General features: G+C 37.8%; 1 protein-coding gene across 1 annotated transcript; it reads right to left on the reverse strand.

The window, feature by feature from the left end:
• Positions 1 to 21389: 21389 nt before the first annotated feature.
• LOC113305229 lies at positions 21390 to 22025 on the reverse strand. The gene has a single exon (XM_026554312.1). It carries the CDS (start codon positions 22023 to 22025, stop codon positions 21390 to 21392), a length of 636 nt encoding a protein of 211 aa, XP_026410097.1.
• Between the last annotated feature and the right edge of the window lie 247 nt (positions 22026 to 22272).

The raw sequence follows: 22272 nt of genomic DNA on the forward strand, positions 1-22272 counted from the left end.
GGGGTAAGGGTTTTGGGCCTTGGGTATGCCAAGCCCATATCTTCTTTAAGAACAATTCTTCCTTCTTGAGCCCATTCCTAGCTTTTTGGACGTGCGCTCCATTCTTTGCGGCTTCCTTGCGTAATTCCTCCCGGCTTTTCACTACTTTTCTGCTCCGCAAATCATCTAGACTTTATTTAGTACCTAAAAATGCAAAATTAATTAAGAAAAATATTTATTCTTGAAAACAAGGAAAATACAGAATATGGGATAAAATGTAGAATTAATGCACAAAAGATGAGTTAAAATGCCAACTAAAAGGGATAAATATATACAATATTTGGCACTCATCAAATACCCCCAAACCTGAATTTTACTTGTCCTCGAGTAAAACAAAACTAAGGATATCCTAACTATACCACTGTCGCTGGTCTCTCGAATGCATTTAGCGTATGCACTAAGCCTTTTAAACCACTAAGTGTCCCTAGTGGACGAGTTAAGTCTCGTGAAGGTTTGCTTAGAACGTACCTACAAAGTTCTAGGTCAAAATATAAGCTCATATTCCATCAAATGTGACATGTGCAAGACAGTTTAAGCTCACAGCAAAATGGAGATGTCAATCTAGCTATCAAAGGCACAATCCTAGCACTGATAACAAAAAAAAATGTGATAAGAGTGTAAAGTGTATCTACACATGTGTAAAGAAAGATCTGAAGTTATGACTACTAATCACCAAGAGATAGTTTCTCAGGCTAAGAACCAAGGTCGAAATCTAGCTAGCTGTCCGGACTTTACGAGAATTGTGAATGAGTTGGAGGTATTTCACAATTACTCGCGTTGTACATCAATGGCATACACCCTCCTTGCTTATTACAATGAAACAAAAAAATGACTATTTACATGACTCTTATTTACATTGACTACTCTCTTTTATTTTTGGAACAAGAGATGATGGAATTGATAAATACTTGATTTTTTTTGTATTTTTTTTTCTTTTTTCTGAATATATACATCGTTTTTTTTTTTTTTTTTGAATAAGGAAACACTTTTGATACATATACAAAAGGAAACAAAAATTACATGACACTTTGCAAGAGGTAGCCCTTTTTGATGCACCCAGTTAAATTCGATGGTTGTTTTTCTTAATGTAACCTCCACCTTCTATCCCAACCAACCAAAGAACAAGCTAGTCAAGTTTCGTTCAGTATTCTAAAGTGATTGGAAATCGTAACTTCCTATCAAACACCTTGAAGATCGAGGCCATACATGTATTGGTAGATCGTGCGCGTGCAAATTTCTTATCACTATGTGAATTGTGCTAGAATCAGGGTGCCTAAATATCTAGACTAAGACTCCTAATAATTACATATTTGCACAAGAGTCAACATTTCAAGGTAAATGAGCTCCATTTTTATGATTTTTTAATTTTTTAATTTAATTTTTCAATTTTTTTTTTTTTTGGAATTTTTCAAAAGAAGAAGGAGTTCGTTTTCAATTATGGCAAATTATCAAAGTATCTACTTTTCACCCCCAAACCTAAACTAAACATTGTCCTCAATGTTTCAAAATATGAATAAAATTATAATACAACATATGAAGAGGATCATGTTGAGTAGAGAAAAAAGGAAAGAGAATACCCGATTTCGGCGAAAGCAAGATTAAAACTCCGTTATTCAAGGAAAAAATCCATCATATGTCAGCCGAGATCATATTGGATTAGCAAAATATATACAAAAGGAACAAAAGGGTTTTTAAGAAATTTTATCTACTGGATTATATACAAAAAAATTCACCATACACTAACAATCTAAAGAGTTGAGGATCAACCCAAAAGACAAAGTGTAGAGGTTTCAACAGCTTCACACAATAATAATATGGTAGGCATGCAAGTGAAGCTGTGAAACAAAATGAGCTACCCCCAAACCTGGATTTTTCAACGGATAAAATTTTGGAAACAAAATCTCGCAGTTTTGGGGGTTCATCATGTACAAGGTCTAACTCAAAGTGAACTGTGCTAGGGACGGGCAAACATGCTAATTCCAACTGTGGTTCCTCAAATGTATTATACTTAGATGCAAAATGGTCCAAGAGGACTTGGGAAGCACACAGTTCCAAACCTAGATTAGGGACTCTCAGAAAAGTTGGTTTGACAATATCGGTACAAACCAAATCTAGATTGGGTGGAAGGCCATCAGATTGTGACTTAGGTAGAAGAATAGGAATATCATTATTAATCAAATCAAAATCTCCTAACTCATCTACACATGTCACATCATGCTCACAATCATCAATCAAATTGGCAAGATCACAATCAGAATCATCAACATCATCAACAGATTTATTCTCGTGTATCGGCACATCAGGGGAAACATCACATGGAATACTAGAAGAAATATCATGCATTAAGGTCGGGGCAAGAAGCCTAATGTATTTGAACCCAAAGGTTCCATAACATTTTCAGTATAGACATGTTCTTCTAACATAACATCATAGTCATCATCATCATCATGATAGGGATTTTGCAATCTAGGATAATTTTCAATCCTAAGGTCGGAGCTATTACAAGAATAAAACTCTAATTCATGGGGGTGACTCATATCATGTGGTGTTGTTCCTGTTTCCCTAACGGATTCCCATTGATGGGTTTTCTCTGCAATCTCGGCTAAAAATTCCATGCATCATCCACAGATTTATCAAGAAATTTACCATTACACATAGACTCAACCATGGTTCGAGATTTAAAGTCTAGTCCCTCATAGAGGATGACGACAAGTCTCCACTTCTCAAATCCATGGTGCGGACATTCGCTCAACAAATCATTAAAACGTTCAAAATAGTGAAAAACAGTTTCCTCATCCAATTGGACAAAACAATTGATACTTTGACGAATAGCGATGGTCCTATGATGTGGAAAGAATTTTTTGAAAAATAGATCTGTGAGTTGGTCCCAAGTGTTGATTGATTGTGGTCTCAAACCGTAAAACCATGTTTTGGCCCTTTCCTTTAAAGAAAATGTAAACAAACGCAATTTCAGAGAGTCTTCGGACATATGATCAGGTTGCATAGTCCGACAAATTTGTTCAAACTCTCTTACATGAGTATAGGGGTTCTCAGAATCGAACCCTCGAAATATAGGAAGTATTTGTATCATGCTTGCATTTATTTTAAAAGGGTTATTGGTTTGAGGTAATACAATACATGATAATGGAATTTTTATTGTCGGATACATGTATTCATGGAGAGCACGAGGTTGGCCCATATTGAAAAGACACAAAGCCCACTATTTGGTTTTAATGGGTTTGGATTTTTGGGAAAAATGTTTGGTTTTAATGGGTTTGGATTTTTGGGAAAATTTTGGTTTTTGAAATAAGGAGCAAATTTTTTTTTTTTTTTTTTTTAAAAGAAAATAAAATTTGGTTTTTGAATGGGAGCAAGCCCACTGTTGGTTTTGTGTTTGCTTTGGCTCAGCTGGTTTGAAAACGTTTGGTGAAACTGAGTCCAAAATCTCGGCCTAGAATTTGGGTACTCGGCCCACTAACGAGTTAACCTAGCGTGATCGGTTACAAGCTCAGCTGGGTTTAAACCCAGAATACAAGATACAAGTCCAATTTAAACAAGCCCACAAAAATTAAATACACAAGCCCATAATCAATGTAAACAAACAAGCCCACAAATAAATTATTACAAACCCAACAGAAAATAAGAGAAGCCCAAAAATTGGCTTTAATATTACAAGCCCACAATTAAAAAATTGGAAGCCCACAATTCGGGTTCTCTTAAATGGGTTACCTTTTAAGCACAGCCCAGCTGCTCTGATATTGTTGCAAAAACCCAGTTGGGATTTGGTTCTTTTCCTTGGTGGCGTCTCAGCAGAGGAAAAACAGGTTCAGAACAGCAGGTCCAACAGCAAATGAAGTGAAGCAGATGCAGATGCAAATGCTATGCAGTGAAATGCAAAAATAGCTAATAAAACTACAATAAAAACACAACACCAATCCCCGGCAGCAGCGCCAAAAACTTGGTGGGCCCGGGAAAGCGTTAAAATTGAAGCGTAATAAAAACGGGCCTACAGTAATACTGCAAGTGCACGGTCGTCGGTTGTAGCTCGTGCAAGTACGGGTCGATCCACAAAGACTGGGGGTGTTTTGTAGTGTTTAGCTATTTTGGGTTCTAGTTGACTATTGGGTTCTAGGTATCAAAGGGTTGTGGTACCAATGGGTTATGAATACCCTTTGGAACTGTTGGGTTTTGAATACCCTTTGAGTAAATTGGGCTTAATGGGTTTGTTGTAATGATGAAGTGCTTTAGGTCTTGGGCCTTTGAATGATTTGGGCCTTAGCTGGAGCTAGGCTTTTTAGCTAGGCCTTTGGGCTTAGCTGTGAACTGAACTGGAGTGAGCTGGGCCTTGAGCCTTTTGCTTGAGCTAGGCTTTGAACCTGGGCTTTTAGCCTTTGGTTCTAAGAATAACTAAGCCTTTTGAGTTAACTGTGGGCTGAACTGGCTTGCGCTGTGAGCCAAACTCAGTTGCAGCAGCAGCAGTGGCTGTAGCACAGGGCAAGAGAAGCAAGCTGGAGCAGCAGCAGGAGAAGTTGAAGTAGCAGTGGAAAATAGCAAACAAAATGAAGGACAAGTGAAAGTAAAACAGTGGCAGTGAGGGAATGAGGGAAAAGTGACAGTGAAACAAAGGTAACAAAGATATAAACCAAGGCCTAAGCCAAGGGCAGGAGATGGTGAAGATAAGCTGACAATGAAGTAAAAAAAAGGAAAAAAAAAAGCAAAGCCAAGGCAATGGCTTTAGGCATTCATCTAGAGTGGGAAGAGAACCAGCTTGCTCACAGTCACTAGTGAGCACTAGTTTCTCCCCACTGCTCAATCAACTCAATGCTCTAAGGCTCTAACCTAGCATTGACACACAACAGTAAACTAATCCTAACATTTGAGAAGCTAACAATTGACAAAACAAGAGATTCAAAACAGTGACAAAACAGGGGATTATATTAACACTAACAATGACAAAACAATGAGGATTAACAGATACAAAACAACCTAGCATGGACAGTGCATTAACATCAAATTAAACATGAAACTAGAAATTAGACTAAACATGGACAGTGTATATAAGACAGTGAACTTGATAAAGAAATTGAAGTTGAAAATCAAAAGAAATTGAAATTTGACATTAACATGGAATTATCAGTGGGATTAAAACAACATGCAAAAAAGAAATTAACATTAAATTAAAACAGTAACAAGCATAAATTGAAATTGAAATTAAAATTGAAAACTAAAATTAAACTAAAAATTATCCCAAATTGGGGGAGACTCGGCTAACCCAAGCACCCCCTTTTACATTCCCTGCAACTTGCCTTTTATAGCTTTTCAAAAGCCCTAATTTTGTGAAACCCTAAAATTCGAAAACCTAAATTTTTAATTGAAAAAATTCCTTACTGTTCTCGCGATTTTGATGTCGACCCATGCTTTATCTTCTCTTCCTCCTGCTCCTGCTACGTTTCTAGCTTCATAGCCATCAACCATATTCGTCACTTTCACACGCCAACAGTGAGAAGAGGGGCGTGAAATCGCGAACTCGACTGATATAGTAGGGGAGGTCAGTGGTGATGATGGGTTTTAGTTGTTAGGGTTGTAGGGTGGCTGTGGTGGCTGGTAGGGGCGGAGAAGGTGGTGGCAGGGAGTAGGTGGTGGAGGTGAGGCTGTTGCAGATGGAGGTGGGGAAGATGAAGTCGATGGAGAAGAGATTAGGTGCTGTTTGGTTTAGGGTATAGGGTTCGGTCGCTATGGTGTGTAGCGGGATCATCGAGTTCGATGTTTGGCGAATCTCGACCGGGGTATGGAGATGAAAGATCAATCTGACGGTGAGATGAAGTGGATCCTGCAGCGACCGTTGGATTATACAATACAACAAAATTAACGACACCAGATGGAGTTAGGTGTTGTAGTGTTAAGCGGAAGTATCGAGGTTTGATGCGCAGGCAAAGAAGCGACTGTAGGATGCAGATGCGATCCAATCTGACGGTCGGGAATGGAGGCGGTATGGATATAAAATGGGTTTGGGTAAGGGTTTTGGGCCTTGGGTATGCCAAGCCCATATCTTCTTCAAGAACAATTCTTCCTTCTTGAGCCCATTCTAGCTTTTTGGACGTGCGCTCCATTCTTTGCGGCTTCCTTGCGTAATTCCTCCCGGCTTTTCACTACTTTTTCTGCTCCGCAAATCATCCAGACTTTATTTGGTACCTAAAAATGCAAAATTAATTAAGAAAAATATTTATTCTTGAAAACAAGGAAAATACAGAATATGGGATAAAATGTAGAATTAATGCACAAAAGATGAGTTAAAATGCAACACAAAAGGGATAAATATATACAATATTTGGCACTCATCAAATACCCCAAACCTGAATTTTACTTGTCCTCAAGTAAAACAAAACTAAAAATCCTAACTATACCACTGTCGCTGGTCTCTCGAATGCATTTAGCGTATGCACTAAGCCTTTTAAACCACTAAGTGTCCCTAGTGGACGAGTTGAAGTCTCGTGAAGGTTTGCTTAGAACGTACCTACAAAGTTCTAGGTCAAAATATAAGCTCATTCCATCAAATGTGACATGTGCAAACAGTTTAAGCTCACAGCAAAATGGAGATGTCAATCTAGCTATCAAAGGCACAATCCTAGCACTGATAACAAAAAAAGACATGTGATAAGAGTGTAAAGTGTATCTACACATGTGTAAAGAAAGATCTGAAGTTATGACTACTAATCACCAAGAGATAGTTTCTCAGGCTAAGAACCAAGGTCGAAATCTAGCTAGCTGTCCGGACTTTACGAGAATTGTGAATGAGTTGGAGGTATTTCACAATTACTCGCGTTGTACATCAATGGCATACACCCTCCTTGCTTATTACAATGAAACAACAAAATGACTATTTACATGACTCTTATTTACATTGACTACTCTCTTTTATTTTTGGAACAAGAGATGATGGAATTGATAAATACTTGATTTTTTTTGTATTTTTTTTTTTTTCTGAATATTACATCGTTTTTTTTTTTTTTTTTTGAATAAGGAAACACTTTTGATACATATACAAAAGGAAACAAAAATTACATGACACTTTGCAAGAGGTAGCCCTTTTCGATGCACCCAGTTAAATTCGATGGTTGTTTTTCTTAATGTAACCTCCACCTTCTATCCCAACCAACCAAAGAACAAGCTAGTCAAGTTTCGTTCAGTATTCTAAAGTGATTGGCAATCGTAACTTCCTATCAAACACCTTGAAGATCGAGGCCATACATGTATTGGTAGATCGTGCGCGTGCAAATTTCTTATCACTATGTGAATTGTGCTAGAATCAGGGTGCCTAAATATCTAGACTAAGACTCCTAATAATTACATATTTGCACAAGAGTCAACATTTCAAGGTAAATGAGCTCCATTTCTATGATTTTTTAATTTTTTATTTTGATTTTTCAATTTTTTTTTTGGAATTTTTCAAAAGAAGAAGGAGTTCGTTTTCAATTATGGAAAATTATCAAAGTATCTACTTTTCACCCCCAAACCTAAACTAAACATTGTCCTCAATGTTTCAAAATATGAACAAAATTATAATACAACATATGAAGAGGATCATGTTGAGTAGAGAAAAAAGGAAAGAGAATACCCGATTTCGGCGAAAGCAAGATTAAAACTCCGTTATTCAAGGAAAAAATCCATCATATGTCAGCCGAGATCATATTGGATTAGCAAAATATATACAAAAGGAACAAAAGGGTTTTTAAGAAATTTTATCTACTGGATTATATACAAAAAAATTCACCATACACTAACAATCTAAAGAGTTGAGGATCAACCCAAAAGACAAAGTGTAGAGGTTTCAACAGCTTCACACAATAATAATATGGTAGGCATGCAAGTGTAGCTGTGAAACAAAATGAGCTACCCCCAAACCTGGATTTTTCAACGGATAAAATTTTGGAAACAAAATCTCGCAGTTTTGGGGGTTCATCATGTACAAGGTCTAACTCAAAGTGAACTGTGCTAGGGACGGGCAAACATGCTAATTCCAACTGTGGTTCCTCAAATGTATTATACTTAGATGCAAAATGGTCCAAGAGGACTTGGGAAGCACACAGTTCCAAACCTAGATTAGGGACTCTCAGAAAAGTTGGTTTGACAATATCGGTACAAACCAAATCTAGATTGGGTGGAAGGCCATCAGATTGTGACTTAGGTATAAGAATAGGCATATCATTATCAATCAAATCAAAATCTCCTAACTCATCTACACATGTCACATCATGCTCACAATCATCAATCAAATTGGCAAGATCACAATCAGAATCATCAACATCATCAACAGATTTATTCTCGTGTATCGGCACATCAGGGGAAACATCACATGGAATACTAGAAGAAATATCATGCATTAAGGTCGGGGCATAGAAGCCTAATGTATTTGAACCCAAAGGTTCCATAACATTTTCAGTATAGACATGTTCTTCTAACATAACATCATAGTCATCATCATCATCATGATAGGGATTTTGCAATCTAGGATAATTTTCAATCCTAAGGTCGGAGCTATTACAAGAATAAAACTCTAATTCATGGGGGTGACTCATATCATGTGGTGTTGTTCCTGTTTCCCTAACGGATTCCCATTGATGGGTTTTCTCTGCAATCTCGGCTAAAAAATTCCATGCATCATCCACAGATTTATCAAGAAATTTACCATTACACATAGACTCAACCATGGTTCGAGATTTAAAGTCTAGTCCCTCATAGAGGATGACGACAAGTCTCCACTTCTCAAATCCATGGTGCGGACATTCGCTCAACAAATCATTAAAACGTTCAAAATATTGAAAAACAGTTTCCTCATCCAATTGGACAAAACAATTGATACTTTGACGAATAGCGATGGTTCTATGATGTGGAAAGAATTTTTTGAAAAATAGATCTGTGAGTTGGTCCCAAGTGTTGATTGATTGTGGTCTCAAACCGTAAAACCATGTTTTGGCCCTTTCCTTTAAAGAAAATGTAAACAAACGCAATTTTAGAGAGTCTTCGGACATATGATCAGGTTGCATAGTCCGACAAATTTGTTCAAACTCTCTTACATGAGTATAGGGGTTCTCAGAATCGAACCCTCGAAATATAGGAAGTATTTGTATCATGCTTGCATTTATTTTAAAAGGGTTATTGGTTTGAGGTAATACAATACATGATAATGGAATTTTTATTGTCGGATACATGTATTCATGGAGAGCACGAGGTTGGCCCATATTGAAAAGACACAAAGCCCACTATTTGGTTTTAATGGGTTTGGATTTTTGGGAAAAATGTTTGGTTTTAATGGGTTTGGATTTTTGGGAAAATTTTGGTTTTTGAAATAAGGAGCAAAATTTTGGTTTTTTTTTTTTTAAAAAAAGAAAATAAAATTTGGTTTTTGAATGGGAGCAAGCCCACTGTTGGTTTTGTGTTTGCTTTGGCTCAGCTGGTTTGAAAACGTTTGGTGAAACTGAGTCCAAAATCTCGGCCTAGAATTTGGGTACTCGGCCCACTAACGAGTTAACCTAGCGTGATCGGTTACAAGCTCAGCTGGGTTTAAACCCAGAATACAAGATACAAGTCCAATTTAAACAAGCCCACAAAAATTAAATACACAAGCCCATAATCAATGTAAACAAACAAGCCCACAAATAAATTATCACAAACCCAACAGAAAATAAGAGAAGCCCAAAAATTGGCTTTAATATTACAAGCCCACAATTAAAAAATTGGAAGCCCACAATTCGGGTTCTCTTAAATGGGTTACCTTTTAAGCACAGCCCAGCTGCTCTGATATTGTTGCAAAAACCCAGTTGGGCTTTGGTTCTTTTCCTTGGTGGCGTCCCAGCAGAGGAAAAACAGGTTCAGAACAGCAGGTCCAACAGCAAATGAAGTGAAGCAGATGCAGATGCAAATGCTATGCAGTGAAATGCAAAAATAGCTAATAAAACTACAAGAAAAACACAGCACCAATCCCCGGCAGCGGCGCCAAAAACTTGGTGGGCCCGGGAAAGCGTGAAAATTGAAGCGTAATAAAAACTGGCCTACAGTAATACCGCAAGTGCACGGTCGTCGGTTGTAGCTCGTGCAAGTACGGGTCGATCCACAGAGACTGGGGGTGTTTTGTAGTGTTTAGCTATTTTGGGTTCTAGTTGACTATTGGGTTCTAGGTATCAAAGGGTTGTGGTACCAATGGGTTATGAATACCCTTTGGAACTGTTGGGTTTTGAATACCCTTTGAGTAAATTGGGCTTAATGGGTTTGTTGTAATGATGAAGTGCTTTAGGTCTTGGGCCTTTGAATGATTTGGGCCTTAGCTGGAGCTAGGCTTTTTAGCTAGGCCTTTGGGCTTAGCTGTGAACTGAACTGGAGTGAGCTGGGCCTTGATCCTTTTGCTTGAGCTAGGCTTTGAACCTGGGCTTTTAGCCTTTGGTTCTAAGAATAACTAAGCCTTTTGAGTTAACTGTGGGCTGAACTGGCTTGCGCTATGAACCAAACTCAGTTGCAGCAGCAGCAGTGGCTGTAGCACAGGGCAAGAGAAGCAAGCTGGAGCAGCAGCAGGAGAAGTTGAAGTAGCAGTGGAAAATAGCAAACAAAATGAAGGACAAGTGAAAGTAAAACAGTGGAAGTGAGGGAATGAGGGAAAAGTGACAGTGAAACAAAGGTAACAAAGATATAAACCAAGGCCTAAGCCAAGGGCAGGAGATGGTGAAGATAAGCTGACAATGAAGTAAAAAAAAGGAAAAAAAAAAAGCAAAGCCAAGGCAATGGCTTTAGGCATTCATCTAGAGTGGGAAGAGAACCAGCTTGCTCACAGTCACTAGTGAGCACTAGTTTCTCCCCACTGCTCAATCAACTCAATGCTCTAACCTAGCATTGACACACAACAGTAAACTAATCCTAACATTTGAGAAGCTAACAATTGACAAAACAAGAGATTCAAAACAGTGACAAAACAGGGGATTATATTAACACTAACAATGACAAAACAATGAGGATTAACAGATACAAAACAACCTAGCATGGACAGTGCATTAACATCAAATTAAACATGAAACTAGAAATTAGACTAAACATGGACAGTGTATATAAGACAGTGAACTTGATAAAGAAATTGAAGTTGAAAATCAAATGAAATTGAAATTAGACATTAACATGGAATTATCAGTGGGATTAAAACAACATGCAAACAAGAAATTAACATTAAATTAAAACAGTAACAAGCATAAATTGAAATTGAAATTAAAATTGAAAACTAAAATTAAACTAAAAATTATCCCAAATTGGGGGAGACTCGGCTAACCCAAGCACCCCCTTTTACATTCCCTGCAACTTGCCTTTTATAGCTTTTCAAAAATCCCTAATTTTGTGAAACCCTAAAATTCGAAAACCTAAATTTTTAATTGAAAAAATTCCTTACTGTTCTCGCGATTTTGATGTCGACCCATGCTTTATCTTCTCTTCCTCCTGCTCCTGCTACGTTTCTAGCTTCATAGCCATCAACCTAGTTCGTCACTTTCACACGCCAACAGTGAGAAGAGGGGCGTGAAATCAACGAACTCGACTGATAGCTAGTAGGGGAGGTCAGTGGTGATGATGGGTTTTAGTTGTTAGGGTTGTAGGGTGGCTGTGGTGGCTGGTAGGGGCGGAGAAGGTGGTGGCAGGGAGTAGGTGGTGGAGGTGAGGCTGTTGCAGATGGAGGTGAGGGAAGATGGAGTCGATGGAGAAGAGATTAGGTGCTGTTTGGTTTAGGGTATAGGGTTCGGTCGCTATGGTGTGTAGCGGGATCATCGAGTTCGATGTTTGGCGAATCTCGACCGTGGGATATGGAGATGAAAGATCAATCTGACGGTGAGATGAAGTGGATCCTGCAGCGACCGTTGGATTATACAATACAACAAAATTAACGACACCAGATGGAGTTAGGTGTTGTAGTGTTAAGCGGAAGTATCGAGGTTTGATGCGCAGGAAAAGAAGCGACCGTAGGATGCAGATGCGATCCAATCTGACGGTCGGGAATGGAGGCGGGTATGGATATAGAAAATGGGTTTGGGTAAGGGTTTTGGGCCTTGGGTATGCCAAGCCCATATCTTCTTCAAGAACAATTCTTCCTTCTTGAGCCCATTCCTAGCTTTTTAGACGTGCGCTCCATTCTTTGCGGCTTCCTTGCGTAATTCCTCCCGGCTTTTCACTACTTTTCTGCTCCGCAAATCATCCGGACTTTATTTGGTACCTAAAAATGCAAAATTAATTAAGAAAAATATTTATTCTTGAAAACAAGGAAAATACAGAATATGGGATAAAATGTAGAATTAATGCACAAAAGATGAGTTAAAATGCCAACTAAAAGGGATAAATATATACAATATTTGGCACTCATCAACACCCTAGACCATCATTATCACTTTTCATTGAACCCAAATTTCATTAATAAAACTGAAGAGTTGTTCAATACAAGTTGATTGTAAAATGGGTAGCTAGCTCAGCTGGTCATCCCCGTTTTCAGAGGTCAAATGCGCTCCAAGAAGTAGAGTTAACTTTTCCCCCTTGCGACATACATATCTGGTTCGGCTCCCTTAGCTGGTTCCTCACGAGGCTCACTGGAAGGATAACATGGCATCCTGTTCAACTAGTGTAGTACGTTGTTGAATCTTAGTTTGTTGATATGCTTTCTACTAGTTTCTTTTAAAAATACTCTTTATCCAATAATAAAAAAAATATAGAAGTTAAATACTAGATTTACGTTTTCTACCAGTGTATTTCCTAAGGTTAGGACATTCATTTTCCAAGTGGAAAAAACCTCTACACTTGTAGCATTGAGGCATATCTTCATCATCACTGTTATTTCTAGGAGCAACACGATTGTGCAGACGATTTTATAAATATAGAATGTCTTTAGAGAATCGTTTATTTCTCTTCCTTAGAAGATCTTGAAACTGTATAGTGATTGACGACACAAATGTGTCAAGAACCTTCATTATCACTTTTATGATCGTTCTCCGGCATGCGAATACTTTTACCTTTTTTAGGGATTATCATTGGTTTTGGTGACATTAAAGGCAATGCCTTTTGCTGGCTTAGTACGAAGTTCATGATCAAAGATATTTAATTTTCCAACATGATTACTTATTCAAAAATTTGAAACATTGTTTCCTTTTATGATGACATGTTTTTAGACTCATATCGAGCTGGTAAAGATTTCAGAATTTTTAACACAATATCCTTTTCTGAAATAGATTTTCCTAACGAATGTGAGGTATTTACTATTTCATAGAGTTTGTGATTAACCTCCTCAAATAAATCTTCATCATCCATACAACGGTTTTCCCAGTCAAAAGTTAGGTTTTGAATTTGTGCTTCTTTATCTGAGATATTCTCTTCGAATACGGTTTCTACGATGTCTCAGGCTTGCTTAGACGTTTCACATATAGACACATGATGTCGAGATCTGTGATTATGGCATGGTAATAACATTCAATCCGTTAAAAAAAAAAATCTTTGAAACAAGGATTTCATTAGGTTCATAATCACCGATATCCTTGGGACCCATTATGCTGTTTAGAAAAACTGTTGGACGGTCGTGTCCTTTGAAAACCTTCACATGCGTAGCAAATCACATGCTTGTAAGATGGAACGGATAGTTATTTACCACCATAAGTAATTTATTAAGTCAAAGGTTGGTGGTACGTTAATGGGGATCGAACTCATTTCCATATATTTCAGATCGCTCCAAACAAAGACTGTTACGCCTTTCCGATATATGCTTGCTCTGTTACCAATTGAAAAAAAGGGGGTACAACACCAAATTTTAATTCAGAAACCTGTATTGAAAAACTTTTTACAATCAGTAGTGCGGATCAACACTAAGGATTTGATACTTAATATCAAGATAAACATAATTTGGAAGATCTCACAAATCAATATCCAAGCAATAACCTAGTATGTACCCGAATTGTTACGAACCGAATTCCAACAAGAACATGTCTTGTAATCTTTCTTTCAAGATGTGAATTCTCAAGAACAAATATTGCAGATTTTATACAGTCTTAGAAGCTTAAAACCGTCTAGGTAAGAAAACGTACTTCTGTGATATTTCTACTATAGGGATAAACAATATAATGCGGAAAAGAAAAAACATAAGACAACAGGAATTTTGTTAATGAGGAAAACTTCTGTAACACCCTGTATTTTTAGCATAACGCATTCTAAAAGATGCGTCATGGCCTGAGATGAAGCTTCATCCAAAAATTTTGTTGCGTAAGACGTTGGCCTAGTACCAATATAGCGCCAAGTATGGCGCATTGCGAAGGCATTTTGGCCAAGGGACAATCTCGCATCGAATGGTTTATTAAGCCAGTTGGGTAGATGGCCTTGAGAAAAGCTAGTGCTAACATAACATATTACCATGTCATTGTGCCAATATCGCTAAACTATGTTGCATTAGGAAAAAACAAGCTGGCTTAGAAAATGTTCATCCATCATGGTCGAACACTGGAATTGGCTTATGGGCTAGAACTGAATGTGCAGCCATCATGGACGGTTATTCAGAAAGCAAGAACCTCAAAAATGGTACTTGGTGAATGTCATTTTCCTCCCCTAATCTAAGTTGTAAAAATGTCCTTAAGACATATATAGGGAGGGGTAGTTGGTTGAAGGTACATATCGGACTATGCGCTAAATAAGATTCATAGCTTAACCGAAAGAGTATAAATGATGCTTAGGCTTCATTTATAGCTGTGTAGCCTTTCCAATGGGGCATATGATGTGAAGACATCAATATGCCATGCCGCAGACTCAGTAATGCGCAACCTTTGTGCATTTTGACGAAATGGCCGCTACGGACTAGGCCATTATTATTATTACTTTGCTAAGGCCTTGCTAACGAGTTGACTTAAGTTTCCGTCCCTTCGAGGATGAACTATGGTCTATGCTAGCTTGATCCCTTTAGAGTAGGGAAGGGTACGTAGGTCAATGAGTTGCAGTATTGCCGGTCCAGCAAATTGTTGCTCATATCATCTAATTGAGAGATGATTGCGCATATTAGTCTCTCATATCAGCTGGTTGGTATTGCGATGCAAGAGATGATTGTGGCCATACTTGATAAGGTGAGTTTCATTCTATTCCTTGGATGCTCATAATTTCTATCAATGCTTTCGACGTAGGCATGCACCAATGGCGCATTAGGCATGTCCTGGAAAGTAAGCTAAAGCAAGATGCAAGTTAGCGGAGCTTGCGTAAGCCTAAGGAAAGTACAGCATCAGCCTGATTGATGCACCCTTGGAACGATCAAGACAAGTGCATGATTTCAGCAATGCCTAAACTAAGTAAAGAGTTGGATATATGCCTGCAATGTCTTATGCGCAAGTTCATGACATGTTCTAACCCTAGAAAGAACTCAAAAGCCAGTGATGCATGAACGATGCATCATCCATAGCCTCAATAGCTTTAAACCCTTCACAGAACAAGGGTAAGTTTGAAACGACGTGGAAGCTAAGTTAGCCGCATCATGTTCCACGAGCATCCTTGCGAGGGTAAATGAACGTGCATTTTCCTAGCCTTAAGTCCCGGTTAGTAGCATCAAAGTGGCACATCGGGGCAGTTATGGCCTGCGCGCCCAGGCGCTAGGAATAATTTTCCGGTCTGTCATAGTTGGTATTAGAGCATGTTTCGCGATAACTCCAGGGACTGTGCGAAGTGGACTCATTAACGATTATCTTCCATAAATGGTAAACTTAATGTTTGAGAGTAGGCTAACTTTTGTGCGAAAAGAGTTTGTAATTGCTATGTCAGTTACTTTGCGAATCGAGTTGAGCTTGTTTTAAGTACTGTGAGTTTTCCTGGCCTAAGTGGCACCTCACTCACAAGTGGATATCCGGAAGACTGTCAGAACGGTAGGAAGACAATGGGACTGATAATCCCCACACGTTGGAAACTGGGCCACGATGCGCGTTTTCAGGCCGGCTAGCATCCCGCTTACGAGTGGCAACTTGGATGATCTTCAGAGACGGTGCGCAACTGGATTCTTTTCCACACAGTAGTGCGCTAATATGTTGTCATTTTGATGACATTTTTAACCATATTAATCTTACAGGTTCTTCGGTGGTGGTATAAGATGCCATCTAGAATACCTGGTCGAGATATATTTTTAGCAACTCGCCAATTGAGATTCTTGGTAACGTTGTGGACCCTTTTTGGATTCCTGAGTATGCGGTATGAGATGTTTGCTCAGAAGGTCCTATTTGATGTTCCATGACAAATTGAAGAAACCTTGTGTGATTTCTGAGCATCTGATATGAGACTTTTGATCATGAATCCAAACCGAAGAGTTGTCCAAATAGTTTTTGTTTTGGACGAAATTATTTAAAGGGGTGAATGATGTAACACCCTGTGTTTTTAGTATGGCACATGCTAAAAGATGCGTCATGTCTTGAGATGAAGCTTCATCCAAAGCTTCTGTTGCGTAAGAGGTACATTGGTCTAGAGCTAATATATCACCAAGTATAGCGCATTGGGAAGGCATATTGGCCAAGGGCCAACCTCGCATCAAATGGTGTATTAGGCTAGTTGGGTAGACGACCTTGAGAAAATTTAGTGATAACATAGCACATTACCATGTCATTGGCCTAGGGCCAATATCGCTTACTGTGTTACATTAGGCCAGAGAAAGCTGGCTTAGGAAATGTTCAACCATCATGGCAGGATACTGGAATCCATCAAGGCTGGTTATTCAGAAGTACATGGCAACGGCCATGAATAGTGAAGCAAGCACCTCAAAAATGGTACTTGGTGAATGTCAATTTCCTACCTTAATCTAAGTTGTAAAAAAGTCCTTAAGACATATATAAGGAGAGGTAGTTGGTTGAAGGTGCATATGCGGACTATGCACCAAATAAGCTTCATAGCTTGTCCGAAAGAGTATAAATGATGATTAGGTCTAATTTATAGTTGCGTAGCCTTGCCAATGGGGCATATGATGCGAAGGCATCACTATGCCAAGACGCGGACTCAGTAATGCACAACCTTTGTGCATTTTGACAAAATGGCCTATATAGACAAGGCCATTACTATTATTGGTTTGCCACGACCTTACAAACGAGTTGACCTAAGTTCCCGTCACTTCAAGGATGAACTAAAGTCTGTGCTTGATCTCTTTGGAGTAGGGAAGAGTACGTAGGCAGACGTAATGAGTTGCAACATTGCCGGTCTAGCACATTGTCGCTCATATCATCTAATTGAGGGATGATTGCGACATATTGACCTCTCATATCATCAGGCTCGATATTGCGATGCAAGAGATGATTGTGGCCATACTTGATGAATGAAGTTGCATTTCATTCCTTGGATGCTCATTATTATTATCAATGCTTTCAATGTAGGCATGTACCGATGGCGCATTGGGCATGGCTAGGAAATTAAGCTACAACAAGATGCAAGTTAGTGGATGCTTGCATAATCCTAAGGAAAGTACGACATGATCATGATTGATGCATCCTTGTAACGAGCAAGATAAGTGCATGCTTTCAACAATGCCTAAGTTAAATAAAGAGTTGGAAATAGGCCTGCAATCTCAAGTTCATGGCATGTTCTTTTCCTAGAAAGAACTCAAAGGCCAGTGATGCATGAATGATGCATCGTCCATAGCCTAAATGGATTTAAACCCTTTGCAGTACAAGGCTAAGTTTGAAACGGAGTGGAAGCTAAGTTATCCGCATCTTGCTCTATGAGCATCCTTTCAAAGGAAAATGAACGTGCATTTCCCAAGTCTTAAGACCCGGTTAGTAGCATTAGAGTGGCGCATCGGTGTAATTTTCCGGTCCATCACAACTTCAAAGCAGAAAAACCTCGGATCTTGTCCAGAATTTGAGAACCACACTGCATTAAGCCACTACAAACACTATCCTACTATCATACTTCTAAGTGGAACGTAGTTGAGACCGAATCAACCCTACGAGCAATTCAACTTTAATCGCGCTCCTTCATGTCTCTTGGATATCGCAAGATCCTAAGCGACACGATTGCCCTAGTTGGCGTCCTTTACAGGCTAGGAGTTGCTTCAATCTAACTGCAGACTTTTATGACTATTTACGCCTCTAACAGAAAGACTATTTGATTTCCTTTAGAAAGATATTTAACCAAGGTATGCAAATCTATATGCTATGAGAGATCTTCATGAAAAGAAGATATCAAGCAAACTCAAGATTAGGTCGAACTTATTTTCTTCAAAATTTATAGAGATACCCAATCAATTCTACCTCACAAAAACAATCTTAACCAATCAAACCGTAAGTGGTTTAGATATCTATCTTGCGGTGTTACAAAATCTGATACGACGAGAACTTTGTGATTTCTATTTATCAACTTCCTGATATAAATTTCGAGAACTTAGAAGACCATTAAGAACAAGATTTGGATAACAAGAAATATTAGGTAAAAGATAGTATGGCCGAGCTTTACAAACTCTTAGTAAAGTCTTTCAAAGTCGTAACCTAAAACACAATTTTCATAGGAAACCTAGGTTTTTAGAGGACGAAAATAATCCACAAATATGACAAACAAAATGCTAGGGTTAAGTTTTTAGTATGCATGTAATCCTTTATTTATGTTGATGAACAACCTTGGTAGCTTACAAACAATGATAAATTCGTGAATTGTTGCCTTGTATAGGACTTCCAAGTAAGCGAAACTTCTCTATATTGATTATGGATGAAGCATGTGAGAAGTTTGATTTGAATCACAAAGAAGATCTACGCAAACAGAGTGCTACATATGATTTCCAGAGAGCTATAGTTAAATAGTTCTGAAACCGAAAAGATTAATTTGTTATACGGCCAAATCAGTTCGTGAACTGTCAAAATAGTTTGTGAACTAAAAAGTCGTCTCATAAATTTTGGAATTTTATTATTGACAAGTTCGCAAACTGTGCAGAATAATTTGACTATTTGAAAATAAAAAGTGTACGAGAGAATAATTGAGCAAATAAGTTCATGTATGCTGAATTAAATAGTATCCAACACTATCTCAAAATCGACTAGTTCGAGAACCGAGCAAATCAGTTCGTGTATGCGAGTTAATTGAGAAATTAAAAACCAAGTCTTTGGATTTATAAGTTCAAGTTCGTGTACGGTAAAACAGTTTGTGAACTTTAAGAACTAAATTGACAGCTCCTTATAGCTTCCGATCTTCTTTACAAAGTTCATCATTATGCTAAAGTCATACGACAAGTTTCAGTAGATAGAGCAGTAGATAATATGAATAAATAGGATACTCAGTCTTCACATACATTTTTTGACGAAGTTTCCGTTGATACTGTCTCCAGTTTTCGATCTTCAAGGTCAACTAGTGAATTCCGATATTCAACTGTCATGCTATAATCCTAGTCCAAAACTGACTTTAGTAGACTATAAATCAAGACATAGTTTTGATCAAATAACATTAACAACAAGCTTGACATACCAAAACTCGAGAGTTTGACCGAGCGATAGATCTAACAACGAAAACTAACGTTAGGTTGATTTTTAGATCACCAATTTTGTTTTTTTGATGTATAAGGCCATGAACTATGGTATATTATTTCGATTATTTATAGCTTATTTAATGTGGAAAATTCTCTTTGCTTAGTTAAAAAGTAGATCACATCTGATCCCTTAAGCTAAGCGATGAGACATGGAAACGAGTTTTTGTTTGAAAACTCCTGAACAAAAACTAAGTTTCCATGACATTTAAAATGGATCCTGAGTATCCATTTCCAGTCTTCACTCTTTTACGTTTAATATTTCTTTTTTACCCTTTTGTTTGCTAAAATTCATTTTTTTCCTATTATGTCTTCATTTTCTTTTCTTAAATTTTTTTTTTAACCTAAACCATATTAAATCCAACGAATAAAATTTTGGATAAAAAGATACGTATAGGGTAAGTGATGCCCCTCTTTTATAGTGAAGTGCACTTTCACTCTCATTTTTATTGGCTTCTTTTAATCTATAACCAAGCGACATGCCAACCATACTGCTTGGCCTAAATAGGAAACCGCCCGAAATTTAGCCGTCATATTAAAAACTCGATAAGTTTTCACAAGCATTTCTTAACTTAAGAGGAAAAACGGATACGATCCCTCTTAAGCCGAATTAAGAGATTTCGCCACATTATAGCTAAGCGATGACCCATAATGGTTGGCGTTAGCTATAATATGGAAAAAGCTAAACAAAATGCACTACAATAGTGCTTGGCCTAAGTTCTCTCCATTTTATTTTATTTTATTGGAAAGAGTAGAACAATGGTCCCTTTACTACATCCAAATTTTCTTCAAGTTATTCGGAATTTTTATTTTATTGGTAAGAGTAGAACATTTGTCCCTAAACTACATCTAAATTTTCCTATAAATACCTAACCAAGCAGGAAGTTGGACTGTTGGAGGAGTGACGAATTCACAATTTCGGACAAAACAACTTTCCCCTATATATTGTTTTTTTTTGAAGGAATAAGGTGCATGAAAGCCCCAAAATTTATTGATACTTGAAAATAATTACATAATATTCAATTACATCCATAAATCGAGATACATGATTAATACAATAATCTTGACCCGAAAGAAATCGAAAACAAAATTCTTTACCAAATATATGTAAATCAAAAGGGGAATTGAAATCTTCTAATGGTTTATCACCATTTTGTAGGATACTCTCCGAGAAGATATGATTCTTCCATAAAAGAAGTAATATGCCCATATTTCACATCGAATTCTGTAATCTCTGATCATCATGTCCGTAAACAGCTGATTGAAAGATTGAACGAAATCGAAGGCCCTCCAGGAGGTATGAGAAACCGTAATGGCATACACTTGCCATACATATGAGAATTAAAAGATACAATAAATACATATCAATCATTGATATAATGCAATTTTATTTATTCAGACATTTAAAAAACCTAAACTATTTATCTGAATCTTGACAAAATCAAGATCCCGACAGAAAACATAAAGAGATTTGATGAAGGAAGATGAAGATAACTGATTTTTTTGGATGAAGATAACTACCTACTTGCAGAGCGTTTTTTTTAGGAGAGGGATGTACTGTACTCAGTGCAAATTGGACTCAGAATATCAGGAATCGTAACTCTGGTTCCTAATGAACACAACCTCTTATACTTAGCTAACAGTAATCTTTTCATTAAGGAAGAAGAGGAGGTTCTTACATAATAAATAGCAATCATTGACCTAACTCTAAAGGTCAGATAGTGCACACCTGTCACTATCTGATCGGATAAACACTAAACAATCCTTACCATAGTTATTACAGCACACATGAGAGTTATATGGGCAGACAGGGTGCCCTTAAGTAGCAGATAGACTATGACATTTCCCTCTTCTGAAAAATATCCTTGTCTCCAAGGATAAAATTTGGATAGTGTGATATGATGGATGTAAGGTCTTCCCAAGTAGCATCTTCAGGGCAAGAATTGGTCCATTGGATGAGGAGTTGGCGATGAAGCTGTTTGCCAATCGACATGGTTCTGGATTGAAGGACTTTCTCAGGCCTCATGATAATTTCACCAGCATGATCAACAATGGGCAGAGTAGGTGATGGAATATGCTTCTTGCCAATGTGCATTTTCAGCTGAGACACATGGAAAACATGATGAATTCTGGCATGTGATGGAAGCTGTAATTTATAGGCCACTGAACCAATTTTCTGTACCACAAGGAATGGACCATAGAATTTGGCTGCCAACTTAAAATTTTTTCTTAAGGAGACTGAAACTTGTCTATATGGTTGAAGATTCAAGTAAACCATGTTTCCAACAGCAAAGACCCTGTCAACTCTGGATTTGTCAACAAAAAATTCCATTCTATCTTGGGATTTATGGAGAGATTGTTTTATAATATCCAACATTGCATCTTTGTCCTTCATGTAAGTTTCAACAGTAGCCACTATTGTTGTTGCAGTTGAGGGAAATGCCATGTGAGGAGGAAGATAACCATACATGTCTTAAAAAGGTGACATCTTGAGGATAGTATGAAAACTAGTATTGTACCACAACTCATCTAAGGATATCCAGTAAGACCATTGAGTTGGCTTGTGACTTGTAATGCACCTCAGATAGGTCTCTAGACAAGAGTTCACCCTCTCTGATTGGCCATCAGTTTGGGGGTGATAGGCTGTACTGAGATTTAAACTGGTGATTAAGGACTTAAATATCTCTTGCCAAAAGTTACTAGTAAAGAATCTATCT

Source organism: Papaver somniferum, chromosome 8 (assembly GCF_003573695.1).
Source record: "Papaver somniferum cultivar HN1 chromosome 8, ASM357369v1, whole genome shotgun sequence".
Taxonomy (NCBI): Eukaryota; Viridiplantae; Streptophyta; class Magnoliopsida; order Ranunculales; family Papaveraceae; genus Papaver; species Papaver somniferum.